The sequence below is a fragment of the Glycine soja genome, chromosome 5 (genome assembly GCF_004193775.1).
Source record: "Glycine soja cultivar W05 chromosome 5, ASM419377v2, whole genome shotgun sequence".
Classification (NCBI taxonomy): Eukaryota; Viridiplantae; Streptophyta; class Magnoliopsida; order Fabales; family Fabaceae; genus Glycine; species Glycine soja.
In genome coordinates this window covers 1,790,846-1,811,245 of record NC_041006.1, presented here as the reverse complement: position 1 = coordinate 1,811,245, position 20,400 = coordinate 1,790,846, and the positions used below count along the sequence as shown (strand labels likewise).

Genomic DNA, 20,400 nt, shown 5'->3' with positions numbered 1-20,400 from the left:
AATCTCTTGAATGTTCGTTAATTTTTTCTATATGAAATCATCTCTTGAACATTTTTTATTGAATATTGCAACCCCTTTTTACAGAAAGAATAATTTGACTCTGAGAAGTGAGAACGAGTAAAGTAGTGTATTCACTCTTGATCTGAATCGGAACACCTAAAAAAATTAACCTATTTTAAATAAAGCTAAATACACCCTTGCTTTCTCCTGTTGAAAAAGCTAAAATATCATGAAAAAATGTCAACTAATAGTCTAATACCAATAAAGAGAACATGCACAAAGTCCTCTTACACTCATCCTAGGCTCATCGGTAAAAATCGTAGACAGTTTTCATTAAGTTTATGAAAAAAGGAAACAGAATTCACATAGTACCAATTTACATATAAACCTTCCACAACAGAGATCCGTGTAACAACTTAATCGCAGGAACACATCTAGCTCAATAACTCAGCAAAATGGAAGAAGGAAGAGAAGTGCATTGGTAATGGAAAAAAAAAATATATGAACTATCCAAAACACTTCTACAAGTACTAATGAACTCACTAATCTTCCATCGAATGATTGCACTGATGACAATCAGGAACCTGAACTTGTGCCTAAACAAAGGGAAAAGAAAAAGGTGTTTGGCTTCCTTTTCCTATAAAAAATAATCAACCCACGAGCTTCTTTTGTATTGTTTTGTTTGTCTTTTTCTTATTTAAATTAGCCAATATGATCATGCTGCTGAAGCTGATGGTGTAGAATTACGGTTCCCCACACCTTGACGTCCACCACCACGCCCACCTCCATTTTGATTTGGCCGTTGAGAACTCCTAGGTTGCCCTGAGAATTCTCCTTGGTTTCTGAATTCATTTCTGCTATAACCACGTCCACTGCCAAATTTCCCACGCGCTCTGAAACTGTCGCTTCGGAAACCACCTCTTCCTGAGTACCTCCCTCTCCCACTACCGCTGACTAGAATAAGAAGAAAAAGAGCATAATTAACATCTACTTGATAACCTTGGTTTAATCCCCATTAAATATGGATCATGTTTAACTTGACGTAAAAGTAAAAATGAAAATATATCAGTATACCTCGTGTAGTAGTTCTCTTTTCCTCAACAACAGCTTGTCGCTCACCAACAGTGATAGGTGAAGCCTGAAATTAGTTTTATCAAGATACTAGATCAGCATCCGTGCCAGGAAAAAGACCAAAACCAGAAAAAAAAAATGCAAATATTATCCCTCCTATTGTAATGAGAAGACTAAAAAGTAAGAAATGATACTACGTAGTGGGCACTGGTGTGAAAAGTAAGAATGGTAAATAGAAATCATGTGATTGCAGGTGAGATTATTGCCTAATTGATGGATACCAATGAAGCAAGAAGCCAAACAATGAACAGATGCCATGTGTCAGCAAGATGGACAGATTTAATATAAAATAGACAAGTATATCATGAAGATGCTTCAAAATTAAGTGAAATACCTGATAACTGTTCCTATCTGCAGGGTACAAATAAGAATTCAACACCCACAAATTCTCTAGTTATTTATATTATTTTAAAAAAGTGAATATTGTAAGTAATATCTTTGCCAAACCGCAAGTGACGGCAAAACAGATACTTAATGCTGGACCTGTAGGTTTCTATATCCTTTAAAAAGACAAGCAAAAAATCTATTGTTGGACCAGTAATCTAACAGCTAAAGTACAAATCCACAACAGCTCAAATCCTACTTGGTCCCATCTATATAAGTAGTCTACATACAGTTAAAGGGCAGCACAGTACAAAGCTACTTCCTCAAAACCTCAACAGAGTCCCTATCAGGGGTGCATGCTGCCTTATTTTATTTCTATTTTCTACATTGGAAAAAGCCAATGGAATCCATGGTTTCATATCACAGTTAGACAAGGTTAAAGTCATTTGAACCTATCACCAAAAATTCATAGGGCCCAGAACAATAATAGTGAACTTATATGTTATGTACTGCAATGACAGCATTGTAGATAATTTTCAAATTATATGACAAATTATCTGCATCTTCTTACCTATAAAAAAAAAGAGAGAAAATGCATCACAAGGAGAAGACACACAACAGAGAGAAGATAAGTTTAGGATCGAATGTCTCAGAAAGAGAGTTGAAGTGGAGAGGACACACAATCATGTGAGAAGAACACTATTACTAGAGGCTTTAGAAAGAGTTGAAGTGGAGAGGACACACAATCATGTGAGAAGAACACTATAAATAGAGGCTTTAGTTAGAAAAGTGGATTAAATGGAACATAACCCAATTAAAGGTGTAGAGGAAAACCTATTGAAAATTTGACTTGTAGAGCCCAATGATGTCCATTGATCCATATAGGCAACCCCATCTAGTAATACAGGGCTTAGTTGTTTTTCTTGTTTTTGTTTAATAAGTTTCTATTCGAGAAAATGGAAGCATATTTTTCTTCAGAGACAAACATATTCTATTTCCCAATAAACATACTAAGGCAATGGCGTATCCATTTTCCAATCAAACAAAATGCTTCCTAACACCAAACGGAATTTTGTGAATGAGTACCATTACTGACTAGCCATCCTACTTTCATCCCCTTCAGCATGTTATGCTTATTTTAACTGCAATGGCATTTTAGTCATGACTTTCATCACTGTCCCACCATGACAATAAACTTCTTCAACTACGACTCATCATTATCTATCATTATGCTGCTGTAACCATCCTAATCAACTTGTCAACATCTGACTCCTCAACCACCCAACCCAAACATCGGCTCAATGACTTATTTACTGAGTACTGGTGTCACCATTAGTGCCACATCACAACCAATTATCGCATTCTAAAAAACAAGCCGTTTCATCCACCTGTGCTGCTACTGCAACTTTATTGCAACACTGTTTCCCAATCATTTTCTAGATTACCATTATACCAAGCACCCAGCCAGCTTGAGATGACTGGAAACAAATGGGAAGGAAATATTTTTTTAAAATAAAAGTTTTATAAGAAAAAGACGGTAGTGGAGCATATCAATTAAGGATAACTTATGGTCCTGATAGAAACAGGATTACTCAAAAACCAAAAAAAAATGAGAAACAAAAAGACACTGCAGGCTAAAACAAGCCTTAACTTCCTAAGTTTGAGTCAAGTACTTGTACCTGCAACCAAAACCAAACTTGAGTTGTCATGGATAACATATCAAACAGTGATGTTTGAGAAGACAAAATATGACAGTTTGTCAAAGAAACATCAGTGACATGACAAATAAAAGTGTGATTGGGCATCTTAATCTAAACAGACATATCTTCTCAAATGCTTTGCAATCATAAGATCCATTTATGTCTTTCACAAAACTATTACGACACAAACATCCTCAATAAACATCTAACAAGATCACCTATATACTAAACAGAGAAAATAATCCCATTTCCAAAATGCATTCATATATTGCTTTAATCAGATTTCTAGAAAGACCTTCCAGTTTAGAAGCAGGCACAATTTTTTATGAGCAAAAGATGCAGAACATACTCTATTCCTGAACATTCCAGCCCCAGAACTGCTCCAATCAGAAGCTGAACCTTGGGAATTACAGGCAACATTGCTACAAGCTAATGCTAATCTGTACCACTACCAATTAACTAAAAGTATTCTAAAAGATATAAAAACTTTTAATCTTATGGGCATCAACAAACAGACACTTCCTCCATGACCAAATAAACAAACAACAGTGCAGAACTACAAAATCAACAGTTCAACATTGCCCTGTACCTCAAGTGCACTGTGCATGGAACTCAATTCTTCAAATTCAACAAAGCCAAAACAGAATCCGTGCTGCAAGAAGCCAAAAATATAATATAGCTCATAAGCTTGCCTCAGAAAATGCTTAGATAATTTGAAAATGCAGACAGTAATATCCACGGACCTTGCTACTTCTAACTTGGATACCACCATGCTTAATAGGACCGAATTTCTTAAAGACTTCTTCAAGTTGTTCAACTGTTGCATTAAATGGCAAGTTCCGTATGTATATGGAGTGACCTTCAGCTGTTAAAAGTACAGAACAAATCAATTGATTTTCAAACTAGAATTTAATGCACCAGTATATTATAAATTCTATCAACCATTTTTCCTCCTTTTCTTTAATGTATTTGTTTTGATCTCTTCTGCTCACAAGTCATTTTTAGATGAAACAAGCCAAGGGGAAAAACGTGTCTAGATCACAGTTGACTGGTCTGAAAAAGAAAATGGCTGTCAATCATGTCAATGAGCACTAATGTATACCTTCTTCATGAACATCACTGCTCCCAGATGCATTATCACTACTAGGAGCTAATGCCTCAGGCGCAGGAGTTGATTTGGCATTGGCAGTAGTAGGCAATTGTTCACTGGATTTAGCATATGCTATTCTTGCAGCTCGGCTGGGAACATAGACATGACCAGATGCTACATGACTTTTCATTACCTTCATGTAAATGAAAATCATTAATTTAATGAATGTAAAGGAGCAGAAGAGTAGCACAAGGCAAGAATATATATATATATATATAAGGACAAACTCACAATGGCTGCATATGATCTCCTTGGTGCATCATCCGGGACAGCAGAAGTTGAATCATCAACAGTAACAATATCATTCTGACTTAAATCAGTAGGGGGTTCAGCAACCTCTTCATCAATAACTGATCCTTCTTCCTCATCCTGAGGATGATAAACTTCAGCACCATTATTAAGGTTCTCACCCTCTGCCAAAGTTGCAGTGTCTTCCACAAGATGTTTGAGAGCATGCAGATCCTCTAGAAACATGGAAGAAGCAATTATGAATTGAGGTTTAAGTAAAACAAATAACTGTTGTGTGTGTGTGTGTGTGTGGAGAAAAATCATGCTAACCTGATTCTGGCTCGTGCACTGCCTCAGCATTTTCATTGATGACACTTACTGTGGAAGAATTTAACTGAGGTGTGTCATTCTCCTCAATGAACCTAAAGACGTCATTTAAGACATAATATCCTTTTTCTTGTGGAGCCAGAAAGAATGTCTGTGAGAACTTCCTTCTCACATTATCCTTCCCAGTTAAGCATCCAGTTACTAAAACTATCACACCTCCCTTATGTGACTCCTGAGCATCTGCAGTTTTTATTTCTGCTGTATAATCTTCATATTTCAGGGAAATAATCTTTTCATGGATTTCCTGATCCAACAGTCAGGTAAGGAAATTCTTCAGAAACCAAACCATTAGTAGGAAGCTTCCAAGGGAGTACAAATGTCAAACACAAACTAGACATATTGTGTGACAAATGTATTTAGCAAGGGAGTAAGCATGTTATCACATCACAATAGTATTTAGCTATGTATACCGAAAAGAATGAATTTTGCCTTAGGTGGATTAGGGATGTATGAAGAAAAGTGGTATGGTACACACCCCAATTAATAGAGTAGATTAGATGGATGGTAGTCCTATCACTAGAGGTAGAGGGAGATCAGGAGAAATTATATCCAAACAATTAAGGATTTAGTGGTTAATGGTTTGCCTAAGACATGGTTCACAATACAACTTTACGACGTTGTTTGATCCAAGTAGCCAACTTCACCTGGTAGAAAAAGACTTGGTTGTTGTAGATTGTTGTTGTTGGAGAGGGCAAAACACTCTCAGCAATTGTTAAGCTAAATATGTTAAGAGACCAATAAGTTTAGCCAAATGACAGAACTGTTCATATAATCGATAAATGGATGTTTAGTTATTGCTCTTTCAATATGATTGAAACAGGTAACAAGACTCAACTCAAGATGGGCTGGTATGGTAGTTATCATCTAGCATAGACAAATTGTAAAGAATCCATACTGCAAAGCTAGATAATGACTAAATTGCATTTTGAGGAAGAACTATGAAGTATAGATAAACCTAGCCTAAATATCACGATACTAGGACAGAAAGTAAATTGATTAATATAAGGACACAGTCATCAGTTCAATAATCTTAAATCCAAAGCTACAAATCCATAACAGTTGAACCACAATTCAAGTCATTTGGTGGTTTCTGTTTGATAGATGCAATTTTTTAATTTCAGTCATTATGTAGCTAAATAGGGACCTGATTTATAATTTATAAATAATGCCAAGACAAAATGCATAATATGTGATATGTTGAAAATAACTATTTTCAAAATGGTTACGATATCTACTTCCAAAGAGTTCATAGCGATTCCATTGCATTCTGTCTCTTCATATCTTTCACAATTTCTAAAATGTTTATTTGGATAACTATTCTAGATGCTGTTGGATGTAAACGACGTACGTTATTATAATCAAAGAAGTGAACTACACATGCATAACCTGGTAGATTAGAGACTTACTTGTACAGTTGTCACAGTTGTCATCACACCATTGCTGTCTGATCTGGTTAAGAAACTTGAATCCTGATAAAATCTGTGCACCAATTCTGGGGATTGGTGCAGAATGTGATAATATTGCTCCACAAAGGCGTTGCCGACAACTTGAGCACTGGGAGTAGTGGGAGGGATTGTTTCCGGCATTGCCATCTGCAATTTTAAATTTACATTAATGTAAAGCTGAAAAAATCATTAACGACGGATAAATCTTGTTTGTGGAAAGCATGAGAAATATTTCAGCTTGCCCTGCTATGCCCCACTCCCATCTCAAATTAACCAAAGAATTTGCATAACATATATGTCATAAAAAAAGGACCAAACAAAATCCTTTTAAAAAAATAGTGTAAAAAAAACTCTCTTAAAAAGCTGCAAAAAAATCTCAAAATAAACCAATCCAAAAAGACACTCGGTGTGTTGAAATCATAATTTAGTGTGAAAGCAATTGCGAAGAGTCAGATCAGAACCTACAAATAGAGTGGAAAACACAAATGTAGGGTGCAGAGATGAAACTTCACATTTACTAAGTATCAAGTGTGAGGACTTTAGTGTAAATTTATAACAGTATATAAGTGCTTACGTAATATAACACCCTAATCAAGCCACTAGAGAACAGTAAAATCATGATCCTAATCCAGAAACATGGAACATTGGATCAGCAAAGCAATTATACACAATTTAGAAGTGGAAAACCCCACAAATCATGAGAATTATAAAGTCCTAGTAAAAACCCTAAACAAAATCAAAGTCTACATCAGAACCATGCGAAACTGAGAATTTAAAAAAGTGGGAAAAGGCTGGAACAACAAAATAGCGTACATCCTTGGACCTAAACGACGCAGTATTGACAGATCAGGTAGCAAGCAAGCTGCTATTGCTAGTGCTAAACAAAAGCATAACTGAAAAACTAGAGTATCCGACAATTACTACGAGGAAGGAGTTGATGAGAACACCCACGTGCGTACCTGATTGGTGGAAGACACACGATTTACGAAGAGAGAGAGAGTGAGAGATCGAACAGGACAGAGTCCTTGAAGGGCGTGGGAAGTGAGAGAGAGTAAAGATTCTGAAGCTTATTTTGTGTTGTGTTCGGATTCGGAGATCACAATTCACAAGAGATGATGATGACTCCCGCTGTTGCTTTTTCCTTTTTTTCTAAGATGCCTTTCCCACGTTTTATTATCTACTATATTTGGTGTATAAATACTTCTCTCAATACAGTCAGTCACTTTTATTGGTTAAAATTTAATATAAACTACAAAATCATACATGTACCCCAAAAAAGTATAAATATAACTAAAAAACTACAAAATCATAAATAAGGTTCGTTAAATAAGGATTGAGATTCGGGTAATTTTATAATCTTTAACAAACTTTAATTAATAATAAACAGTGTGTAGCAAATGTTATTGACATTCTTAATTTGTTATATGAATAATACTATATCTTCTTATTAATCCACTTATAAATCCTCTTCCTATTTTATAAATAAAGTTTTAAATAAAAAAAATAGTACATGTAATATATTGATAATGTAAAAGACATTTAATATTTATAGAGTAAGAGGATTAATAGGAAAATAGTGTAAGATTTTGAATTATTTTTGTTACATTATTTTATCAGCTCCTCAAAACACTCAATATATTCTGCCTATTAAAAATTACTCATTATTTTATTTTTGATTCATGCATCATGTTAAACTCACATAAAAATAATGAACTCACAGTAATTTTTTTATTCGAGATAAAAACTATTAAAAATCAAACTTTACATTTTACCCAAATAATAAAAATACAAGTATAAAATATGATAGTGTCTAACTTTTCACTAGTTAACAATAATAATAATAGTAATAATCTAATTTAGCTTCTAAACTTAAATTATTTATTTTTAAAAAATAAGATTAATCAAACTCATATTTCATAATTCCAGGAGACCTTTCTCTATGCATTTAAATTAAATTCATATTTTTTATTCATGTGAGGAGCAAATGTGAAGTCGAAAATTTGATTTCTTGTCACTCTCGTTGCATTTTCTATGAGTGGTTGACGCGTATTAAGTAATAACTTTAATTTTTATATGATATGATAGGTAGCCCAGCATTTGCTCTTGGAGTGTTATTACAGGTATTATTAATAATTAATAATATAATGAAAGCACTGTTTTGAATTTTGCCTTGACCATCGAGCACAATTATACTAATATAATATAACCAAAATGGGTCTTGACTTAGCTAAGGCTTGTTTGGATTGAAATTATAACTAAGGTAGTGACGTAGTGCGTGCGTATTTATAGCACAAATGATGCAGGGATGCTTGCAACTTACATTTTGATGTTCATTAGAGTGTCTCCAGACCCGTTAAGTTATTTATTTTTAGATACTGTTACTTTCTTTTCTTTTCTCTTTTTACCATTAGAGATAATTATGTGTCATATTGAATGACTTAAAGTTAAGTTTATGAATAAAAAAATATTTTATTATTATTTAAGAAAATAATTTAAGATTATATCATTAGAATAAAATATAAATAAATGGATAAATTATGATATGATATTATACGGATCAATTAATAAGATAAAAAAAACTTAAAATAAATTACTTAAATTAAGTCCATTAGAAATACTCTCTGGAATAAAAATGAAGCATGCTAATCAATAATCTTACGTGAACTGCTCCTTAATTTCATTTGGATAAAATTGACTTTTAGTATCACTTTATAATTAAAATTATACTTTTGTCTCAATAATTAATTTCAACTTTAAATATTGACTTTTATTATACGGATTATAAAAACAAAAATTTAATATTCATAAAAAATAATATGAAAACACTTTTTTTTTGTCTTTAATACGAAAACACTTAAGAAACTACAGTTAACATTATTCATTTTCATTTTTATCTAATATAATTTATTATTAAATTTTTTAACAAAGTGTTAATTTCCAAACCTTAAAAAATGTTAATTGGAGAGTAAAAGAGGTGAAACATATTAATTATCACTAAGGATGCAACAAATTGTTTGATTACCTAATTTTGGTGACAAAGATAACAACATTAAGAAAGGGTCAATGTGATACCCCAATTTCATCGTTATTTATATTCTTGCTTTTCCACTGTTGTTGTCGCAAAGCAGAGAATAAAAAATCCTTTGTGTTTAAGATGTAGTAATGCTCGTATGTAGATTGTAGATTTAATGGGAAAAAGGTAAAAAAAAAAAAGAATTAAAGAAAAGAGTATCATCGTTCACAATATTAAAAGCATACATTAAACAAATTTCAATTTAAAAAAATCCATTGATCAATGATCAAGAGGTTAGTGACGTTGAGGGTGAATATAAGAACACTTACATGGATGATAAAGAGGATGAAGGAGAATAGGTGGTTATTAAAAAGTTAAACCAGTAGAAATCTTATTATATCTCATATTTTTATTTCATTAGAGTGGTAAAAATGAGTTGAACATGTCGGATCAATTCATTTTGACAAGTTTAATTAGGATTTTTAAACTATTAACTCACATCAATCGTTTCATTTTGACCTTTTTAAAAAACAGATTAAGAGAAAATAAGACGGATTAATTTAACAATCAATTTAAAAGAATTAATAGTTATTTTGATATTTTATACATATATTTGTTAATTTTAATTAATTTTTTTTATCTAAATAAATTATTATTCAAAATTTAAGACAATACATTCAATTTTAGTAAGTATTTATTAGTTAATGTTTATAAAAGATAAAATTAATTAAAGTATATTTATTATTATTATTTTTAATATTTTATTTTTGGTGGATGAACATGACAAAAAAAAGATAGATTGACATTTTAAACTTATATATGAAATATAAGATAGGACAAATCAATTCGTTAGTGATGGAATGAACGGAATAAATCAATCCATTTTGTCATCCTATATTTCAATCGTTAGAAACTTAGCCAAATTTAAGCTAGATAGACAATATGAAAATATTTTTAGAGGTTTTGGAAAAAATTCTATAATAATATTCCATTTTATAAAAGTGTTGCAACTAATGCCCTTTTATAATAAGGTCCTGTTCAACCTATATTCTTACAATACAGTAACTAGGTCATAATTCGTATCCACATGATAAAAATAAATTAATTAATATAAAGGAGTTGTAGCTCTTATCTCCCATTTTTTTCTTTTATTTTCTTTGCTTTTAATTATTTTATTTTCCATCATTAATAGGAAGGAACATTCAAGGTAATAACATTCGAGGAGCATCAGCAGAGGCTGGACTGTGTTCTGCATAGACCAATACTGCAACTGTTTAGTGATGTGTGGTCATATCATGGCCATTAGCTTTAATTAAAATAATATAAAGACTATATCACAATACTAAGGTTCGAATACTGGTCCTCAACGGCACTTAGGACGTGCTAGCCACTATAACGCCAACATTGAATAGTAATTTGTATACAAACAATAATATATAAGATTTCAATATTTATGTTAGTTATACTAATTCAACTAATAACCCACATGTTCAACTAATGACTCATTAGTATCTTGACTGATCTAATTTTAATAATACTGATGGGTTTTTTTTCACTTTCTTTCACTTTTCTTAACATTAACAAGAGTGCTTTGACAAAATTTGGGAAAGATGGATTCTCATTTTTTATCTCTTTCTTATTTTTATTTATTTCATTTTCTACATTCTGTTATTTATATGTATATATTTTTTTTATTTTCCTTTGTGATAGGGAGCATCTCATATAGGAAATTTTTTTAGTTTTTCAGTAATCATAGGTTAGAAAACTTAATTTTTCATGTTTATATCAGTTTTTAAAAAATAACATCGTGAGAAATGATGTTTTTTCATGAATGTTTTCTAATCAGTCTCTCCTTAAAAATTTCTCACAGCAAAGGTGAACATCTTACTTTCTCAATTAATTTTTTTAATTACAGTAAAAATATCATCTTTTTTATTTAATTATTTAATATGGTAAAATTAGTAGATAATTTTTTGATTCCTAGACCAACCAAACAAAGTTTACTTATTGTTAAAAAACATGATTTCTAGACTTCATATTTTCAGAAATGAATTTTTTTTTCACGTACCAAACTTTCCATAAGTTTATTTCACAAATTGTATTGTTTCATTTTCATTTAACTTTATTTTAGCTAAACTCATAAATAGTAAATGGTTCCTTGATTTGAGAAAGAAAAAAACCCAGTTGGTATGGCGAAATCGGCGTCGAATTCTGTGATGCAGACCCTGAAGCGGTTCATGAAGAAGCCATGGGAGATCACGGGCCCGTGCGCGGGCCCCGAGTACAAATCCGCATTACCCTTGGCCGTGGAGTACCGCCTCAGCTGCCCCGCCACCGTCAAGGAGAAGCCCATCATCCCCAACTCCCTCCCGGAGACCGTCTACGACATCAAGTACTTCACCCGCGACCAGCGCCGCAACCGCCCTCCCATCCGACGCACCGTTTTGAAGAATCCCGATGTCGAAAAGCTCATGAAGGAGCAGACCTTCGCCTTCTCCGACTTCCCTCCCGTTTATCTCAACTCCATCGTCGAGGAGGACATTAACGCTCGCGGTGGCGGATACCAGTGACTGACAGGTCAACTTTCTTCCCCCCTCCCCATTTCTGTTTCTTAGGGTTTTTGTGTTTGCGAGATTAAAATTTAGAAGCTATTAGGTTAATCAGAAGCTGTATGGTTTAATAATCAGACCTGAGAATTATATAGCCTCCACGATCTCTCTGAGGCACCATTCCATGACCTAGTGTTTGGGTTATGGAGTTGTTCAACTTAATACCAACTTTTTTCTTCTTCTTAGATTTCAATATATTTTGTGACATGGATTAACAATATGATTTTTCCAATGCTAGTCCTTTACGCTTTAAGTATCATCCTTTGTTAGCAACAAACTCCGTTTGGGAAAGTACATGTTAGAAGATAAATGAAATTCAAGAAGAAAGCTCTGTTACATGAGCAAGATCTCTGCAAGTGTATTGCTCCCCAAACAGGGCTAGAGCAACAACAAAAATCAAATTTTGGGAAGATTGGAAGAGTTAGTTCAAGAAATCTCATAGGAAAATAATGTTTTTTTAGGAGGGGATTTGAATGGTCCTTTGTGCAGCCTGAAATGATGGAAGAGGTGCTGGATTTTGTTTTTTTTGGGTGGTGATAGCAGCCTGAATGATGGCCTCATAGGCTCATAGCCACTATGTTTAACATTCCATTTGAATTCCTGCTTGGCGTTCCTTTTGTTCTGATTTAGAGATAGTTTATGAAATTTCATAATTTTCTCCCATCAGAATGATAATAGGGTTTGAAGCACCCTTCATTCTTCGAAGAAGGATGCACTATGTTGCACTGTTTGCATCTTCCAACATTGGCTGCTGATGCGTCTTCTGGTGAAAGCCTTGCTTCTTCAGCAGCTCAATGTTATCTGGCAGCTCTTTAACCTCTGTTGAGTCTGTGCCTCCTTCGGTTCATAGTTCATACTGGCACTATGCCCATTTCTTGCAGCAATTTCCTCTCTTCAACAATTCCGTCCTTTTTTCTGTTTCTTCTTCTGTGAGACAACCTCTGTTCATTCTCTTTGGTGCAGTCAAGGCGTCATCTCAGTCACATCCAGCCCAGGTGCCCAGCGGAGCACCTGATCCTCTGCATTAGTCTCTTGTTGTTGTTGACTTGTTAAATATGCCTTATATTGGTGGTGATTGTGTATAGATTATTACTTTTGATTATTAATAATGATGTCTTTAATTTTTTTCTCCATCATTTCATATGTGTGGTATAAATTACCTTTTCCCCATTATCTTCAGTGTAGTGGTCATCCTACTATCTGCTTTCCACTATAGTGTTTTTGAGTTGGTGGCTCTGCTCTGCTATCCAGATTAATAATCCGGTCTAAATGAACACAAAAGAAAGAAAACTACAGTGCACTACTTGTAGTATGCACCTGCTATCATATTAGAAAGAAAACTGTCCCATTTTGAGGTACTAGTTGTGTTTCTGCACTAGTGTAATACCATTCTTATTAGGATTATATATTCTTTTAGTATAGAAAAAAGAAAAAGAAATAGAAATCATTCTTACGGTGCTTGGATTCTGCTACTTGATCTTATAACTATAGTGCACTGATAGTAGTATACACGTGCCATCTTAACTCTGTTTGAAACTATCTTTGACTGCTTATGGCCAGGTTTGTGCTATTGTGGGATGACATTATTGGCCCTGTCAACTGTCTGTATTTTGTCAATGGAAAGGTCTGAATAGTCTTTATCACATACCTGTAACGACCATCCAAATTTAAAGAGGTGTGTAAACATTTTATATCAATAAATTGTTGCTGTCTGGAGTTAAATTTAACTATTGTTTACTTATTTTTGAATGTGGGATCAAAAAGTAAATTGATTCAATGACTTGATAATGGTTAAATTGAATAATTTCTCCCAAAATTTTCCCTGCTTATTTTGATTAGTAGTGAAGCTTTTGATTATCATTTCAAAATTTCTTCAGGGCAACTAGACGGAGCATGCAGCTTACTCATCTTGGAAATGAAATCCATATTTTGTTTAAAGCTTTATTTTTGTTAGAGCTATAAAATCGTGCCTTCACCTAAGAGCTTTATTAGCTTTTCACAAATTTTGTTTATAATTTGGTGGTATCAAATTCTCTGTCGCGTCTATTCTTCTTAGTAGAAGTTTGAATTTAAGATGGGGCGGGCCTATACAATGTCCATGTTTCAGACTCGGCTCTTGTGTGGGAGGTGTTAGCCATAAAATAAAACTATTCACGAGTCTTGAATAAGAGCTTTATTATTTTGGAAGAGTTGTTTGTTGATACCTGATATCATATCATGTCTTGGCATGGTGACGAGGTGATCTAGCCATCTGCCCAAACTTTTTCAAGTAAGCCAAATTAACCCAAATACTAATAGCCATCATCGTCATTTTTTAAACCAGAAAACACCTCTTATAAACTATCAATTAATCTCATCAAAACACTTCTCACCGAGAAGTCAAACAAAGACAAAACAAACTATCTGTGCCATGTTGTCTGGGATTCAACCTAAAACAATATCTTTTTTTTTTTTTTACGTCAACCTAAAACAATATCAGAAAGAACTTCAAGAAGCAGGAACATTACAAACGCCAGAGTAGAAACCCAACCTAAACAATAGCATTGGCAACTCTTGCAATCCTCGGCCAGAGATTAGCACACTCCTTCCCAATTGGACCAGTGATAGTAGATCCTTTCATTTCACCCTTGGGATTCACTGTGACCCAACATAATCTTCGAAATGCATGTAAAACGCCATCCTTTCTGTGCCATGGCCTGTGCTGAAGGACGATGACAACAGGCAACACCTTACGGAGATCAGGCTTTCCCTTCTTGACGGTGGCCATGGCCGTGTTGCAGACGCAACTGGTTCAGCCTTCCCTTGACTCCCTTCACCAATATGATGTAGAGGTGTCGAACTTGAATTTTCAGCAACTAACCTTTTTTAGTGGGTATTCAACTAGTTGAACATTTGCTGTGTTTACAAACTACCTTAAATGTTGCTGTTTTAGTTATCTCAGATTTCATGGTGTTTTAACATTTTTTGTAAGCTCTCAAGCCTCAACCTACCTTTTAAAGATATATAACAAGGCAGCCAGCAAAATCTTTGATAATCTTGCAATGAGTTAATATCCTCTTTTGCATACTTGGTCCTGTCACCCTTTAAGTAAGAAAAGAAACGCATGAATTATTTTTAGCAATACCCGAGTTGCCTCGTCTGTCAAGCAACTGATTTTCCACCATTAACAGGCCCAAGATCACGGAAAGATGACTTTATTAATTAGTAATATAATCAAAATAGTACATATAAATGAGGTAATTTTTATCTAATGAGTTTACTTTCGTAGTTTATTAACTTTTCTGAGGGTTATACAATTTGCAAAAGGATAGGCACGCACAATTAAAAAGATTCCAGCGTAATTGTTAATGGCACATTTTTTTGGATGCACATGTAACTTGAAAGGGACAACAAAAGCATATATGTCACTCAAATAATTATATATATACGATGCCAGCGGATGTTAATTCTGTCATGTCCCTATCTAACCATAATTGTTCACGTAGAACAGCTCTAGCTACATAAGAATGTAACATTAGTTAGAAGACTTACCATGGAGTCTGGTCTATTTCATATAATGTAGATCTTATATATATATATATATATATATATATATCAAAATTATTTATTTTGAAAATTATTCGAGATGGTCCTTTTATATTATCTATTTGACTATAGTTCTTCTGTGATTGTATGCTAATGAAATTGGCTTAATGGCTTTAGCAATTCAATACTATCCAACAAAAATGCAACATAGAGGCTTAGTTTCAAATTCAATGAAACGTCTGAGAAATGTGATTACTGTTGCCTGTTGGGTAGCTTAGGTAGTTCAGTAGCTTGTTCCATACTGAACATCTATAAGCTTTGCTTACTCTTTTTGCAATTGCGTGCCGCTTGATTTGGACCGCATCCATTATTGTTCTTCTTGTCCTTTTTATATGATTGTGGGGTGTGTCATTTTTATACAGTATCAGTATGTAATTGTTTTTCTTGGTAAATGAATCAACTAATCATCTTTTAGATGACGATTAATACATTACGACACTGAATGCATCTCGACTTGAGGGTTGGTCGCAATTAAGGAAATTTATTACTCATTTTATTTAGGAGGTCTTTTGTTACAGTAATGTTTTCATAGGTGTAATTTTTTATTTTTTATTTTTACTTTTATAGACCATAAGTTTATTTTATGAGAGACGATTTAGTTTAAATGATGTAAGATCATTATAGCCGATAGCCAATGAATTTAATTACTCTTCAAATATCTAATATTAATTCAAATATAGGACGGGGTCACACTCAAAATTATTAATTAAACTAAAATAATTTCATATTAATTGATATACACATAAAAAATATATAGTGTGTAATAAGTATTTGTGTATGCTAACTCTTGGATGAGTGCATTTGAAGTGTTTTTATTTTTATTTTTTTGGGCTACATATAATTTGAAGTTTGGAATCATGGAAATGTAATGTGAAACATATTTTGAATAATTTTTTTATTAGACTATATATTTGGATTTCTTAGAACATTTACAACATAATTATTTATGTGACTTGTTAAAAATAAGATGCGTCATTTAACAATTTTTGTTGTTGGATCATTAACATGTCGTTTCTTATACAAGCCTCATTCTTTATATAAGCAATGTTACCTTAACTATTTTTTATCAATAAAAAAGTATTTTCTAAGCCAAAAATCGACAGAAAAAAGAGAAAAACTAAGTTAAACACTCACTTTATCAACTTTAGTATTAAAGTAAATTTTTGTATAAAATTCTCAAATTTATATGATATTATAGGACAAAAAATTAAGACAAATAACCTATTTAAGCAACTATGCATTGTTGACGTTGTTATGTAAAGTTTTCATTACATTAAATGTATTATAACCACATTAAGAGCATCTAGAACATGGTTGCTTACGTGAGGTACTTCAAAATAAGATGTGTTGCTTAACAAAAATAATCATTGGAGCATTTGACGTGACACTCTTATATATGTCCCATTGCTTTAATATATATATATATATATATATATATATATATATATATATATATATATATATATATATATATATAGTACCATTGGGTTCCACTAATTTATTATAAGATAGACTAAAATATATTTTTGTCTTTATAAAATTAAAAAAAGTTCAATTTTTATTCTTATACAATTTTTTTTACCTTTTTAGTTCTCATAAAATTAAAATATATCATAATTTGATTGAGTTAGGATCAATTAAAATCGGACCTACATGTTAAATGAATGTAAATTTAATTTTACATGTATCTAGTTCTTAAGTGAACATTAATTAAATACGTAGGTTTAACTTTAACTGACCTAATTCTTAACCAAAGTAGGATATTTTAATTTTAAAAGAATTAAAAATGCACAAATTTTTTGTAGGGACAAAAATATGTCATTTCCAATTTTATAAAGAAAAAAACATAGTTTATTCTTTAAGATAAACAACCATACAATGTAAATGCTTTAAGCATGTTAGTAATGACAGTGGTTAATTCAATATTTTTTTGAGTGTTGTACTGTAACTTCAATATTTTATAGTAATGTAACTATAAACTATTGTGTGTTAGTAGACTTTAATTTTCTTTTTTTCATTTTTTAAATTTTAAGCGGACTAATCCTCCAACTCACCCATAAGTGAGGGGGGTTATATATATATCCTCCAACTCACTTATCCAAAGCACATGCCAACATGCCTCAAGTCATTTTTGGTAGAGTGGTGGTAGGATAGGTTAAAATGGAGCAAATTGACCCATTTTGTTAACTCTACTTGCTTCACATATAGTTACACACTATTAATTGTAAATAGAAACAGTGTTAGGTATATACTATGTTGAAAGCTAATGGGTACTTCCTTTGTGACCGAATTTGCACCTACTTGGGTCACCACTGCTTTAGTCGCAAAATGAATTGTTGAGTTGTGTAAATGACAATTTATGTTATTAATGACTAAATCGGTTGCAGTTTCTGATTGATACTTTCGGTCTCTAAATTTGGTGGCTAACTCATGATTTTCTAGTAGTGTTATAAGCCAAAAAAATTGATTTCACACTTCTTATTAAAAAAAATAGTTAGCTTAATTAAACTGTCGTTTCCAATTAAAAATACATTTTTCTTAAACTATCTTTCGTTAAAACTTGATATTAAATATAAATTCTCTATTAAATAAAAAGTATTTTAAACATAATCTTATTAAATGAAATAAAAAGTAGTCAAATTTTGCTTATAAAGAAAACAAAAGGAATGTGTTTTTTTCCTTATAAAAGAAAACGAAGAAAGTATATACTTAACACATAGTAGTATAACTTTGTTGCCTATATATTTTTTAATATTAAAAATTATAAATATTTAAGAGGACATTAAATTACTTATTTAGAGTATTCAAAACAAGTAAAGTTAAATGAAAGGTGCAGCGAGCTAGCATAAAAATTGGAGCTCGAGTTGACCTTATAATTAAGTACATGGTAATAAATAATATTGGTGTTATTGGTCTCCTACATGAAACAGACCGCAGCAGCAGCCAGGAGCAAAGGTGAAAGGCCACGCCAATGAGCAAAGCCATTTCCCTCCTTCTCAGTCACTTTCATTCACATGGACACACTCATAGAGGTTGGCAAAGCACGCGGTCACTGCTTAAGAGTAATGGTTGTAAGGAGAAGAGTCTGTCCTGTCCTTCTCTTACACTTTCTAAAAACTCTTGGATGGGAACCATTTCTCTTAGTTCTAAACTATTAATTCATCAGCTTAATTTTTGCATTTATCTTTTTCACTTTTTTTTTTATATTGGCATCATATATCTTTGCTGTTGTCGCTAGCTTTTGCAGTTTTGCCGCAGAGTGCAATAACTACTTGTGCCAGCAGGTTCAAGGTACCTAGAAAAATATCATAGTTATATATAAAATTTAAGACAATTTATAGTCAGATTTAATGATCTCGTTCCATGTCTTTCATCATTATAGTATACAAGTAACACCTAAATTTAATTATTCTGTGCAACCTTTCTTCATATATATATATATATATATATATATATATATATATATATATATATATATACACACATTTTTATATGTTTATATAAATAGATTCCTCTTCCCAATCGACAATAGGAATTTGTCACCCACCCATGCATATCCCTCCTAAATTATATATTGATCTCTCTGAACACACATTTATTAACTGAGTCATATCATGCTGCTAAATAGCAGAGATCTCACAGTCCTTGACAGTGATAGTATATATTCATTGATTAGAGAGTTACTCACTACTACTTAGTGGACAGTGTTGATGGTGATACAACGGTGTTTTCAGCTGTGGGGTGAAAGAAAGAAATATATATAGTTAAGGGAAAATTGTCTTTCTACTTAATTTCCCTGTAACATTTAATTAAAATAAGCATTACGTTATACTCGTTGAGATACATCTTTTGAACAATGTGCACCCAGTTTCCCAAAGTCATACATAGATATAGGTTTGGAAAAGGAGGTTTTCAGATGTACAGAAGTAGTAGTAGCCTTGAAAGTTTGCATGAAAGTGTAGACAATACACACCTATCGGAGGTAATTAAAAATAAAAGGATATAAACTCTTTCTTCTCTACAACTCGTTTCTGCAGTTGAGCTGTTTATGTAAATAACTAAATATAAACTCTTGAAGAGTTTCTCCTTAGTCAATGAGGGACTTTGTTCATATAGAAGCTTCAAAAATACCTACTAAATTCCAAATCCTTAAATTAAGGAGGCTTTTGAAAAACACGTTAAGAATAATAACCTTTTAATTAAGAATATAAAAAATTAATTTCAAACTCAAAATTATCTTTTTCTCTCTTACATCGAAATTCTCTAGCTAGCCAGTATAAATATTCGAAGAAGCTAGCAATTTTCATCTAATTACTACAGGTTCACATGTGTATTTATAAAAATGTGATATCACCAACGTCTTTGATTGATCTAAGAATTATACGAGGTTTAGGGAAATTAGGAGTAATAAGGAGCTTGGTTATCTTTAATTAGATAAAGTTTTGAGTTTAACTCTTGTGTGAATAGTTAAAATATGTGCTGGAAGCGTAAATAATAGTCTTATAGGTTCTCAATAATAAAAAATTAATAAGATTTTGAAATATGTGTGTACTTTTCTTTAAGGTAAAATTTCTTTTCTGACATACTTTAATTTTTTAAAAGAGGAGAGAAATAATATTTTACTTCTTTTGATTCTTTTTTCTATTCTCTCTATCTTTGGTAATGATAGCTAGGATTGTGAGAATACTTTAATGTTAGGAAATATATCTTATCTCATGTTAGTGACTATTAACCCCTTTATAATTATTACTCTTATCAAATAATAGTTATTTTTAAAAACTGTTCTATTTAAGCCTACAACCCATTTACAACTCAGGCCATAACAATT

The 20,400-nt window shown here is 32.3% G+C and overlaps 2 protein-coding genes across 3 annotated transcripts; one reads left to right on the top strand and one right to left on the bottom strand.

The window, feature by feature from the left end:
* Window positions 1-304: 304 nt before the first annotated feature.
* LOC114411795 (ras GTPase-activating protein-binding protein 1-like) lies at window positions 305-7,548 on the bottom strand. Its single transcript, XM_028375496.1, has 9 exons — window positions 7,325-7,548; window positions 6,327-6,512; window positions 4,864-5,164; window positions 4,537-4,769; window positions 4,258-4,438; window positions 3,899-4,020; window positions 3,745-3,807; window positions 1,075-1,138; window positions 305-954 (listed from the first exon to the last, which is right to left on the bottom strand). The coding sequence occupies exons 2-9, from the start codon at window positions 6,510-6,512 to the stop codon at window positions 716-718; spliced, it is 1,389 nt and encodes a 462-aa protein (XP_028231297.1). The 5' UTR covers window positions 7,325-7,548; the 3' UTR covers window positions 305-715.
* A 3,897-nt stretch (window positions 7,549-11,445) lies between these two features.
* Window positions 11,446-14,031, top strand: LOC114411794. 2 transcript variants are annotated; one of them, XR_003666531.1, is made up of 3 exons: window positions 11,446-11,955; window positions 13,548-13,662; window positions 13,865-14,031. XR_003666531.1 is itself a non-coding variant. In XM_028375495.1 (2 exons), the coding sequence occupies exon 1, from the start codon at window positions 11,568-11,570 to the stop codon at window positions 11,946-11,948; it is 381 nt and encodes a 126-aa protein (XP_028231296.1). In that variant the 5' UTR covers window positions 11,446-11,567; the 3' UTR covers window positions 11,949-11,955; window positions 13,548-13,764. The 2 variants fall into 2 exon arrangements, 1 of the variants encoding a protein (XP_028231296.1); XM_028375495.1 differs by lacking the exon at window positions 13,865-14,031 and having other exon boundaries at window positions 13,548-13,764.
* The last annotated feature ends 6,369 nt before the right edge of the window (window positions 14,032-20,400 follow it).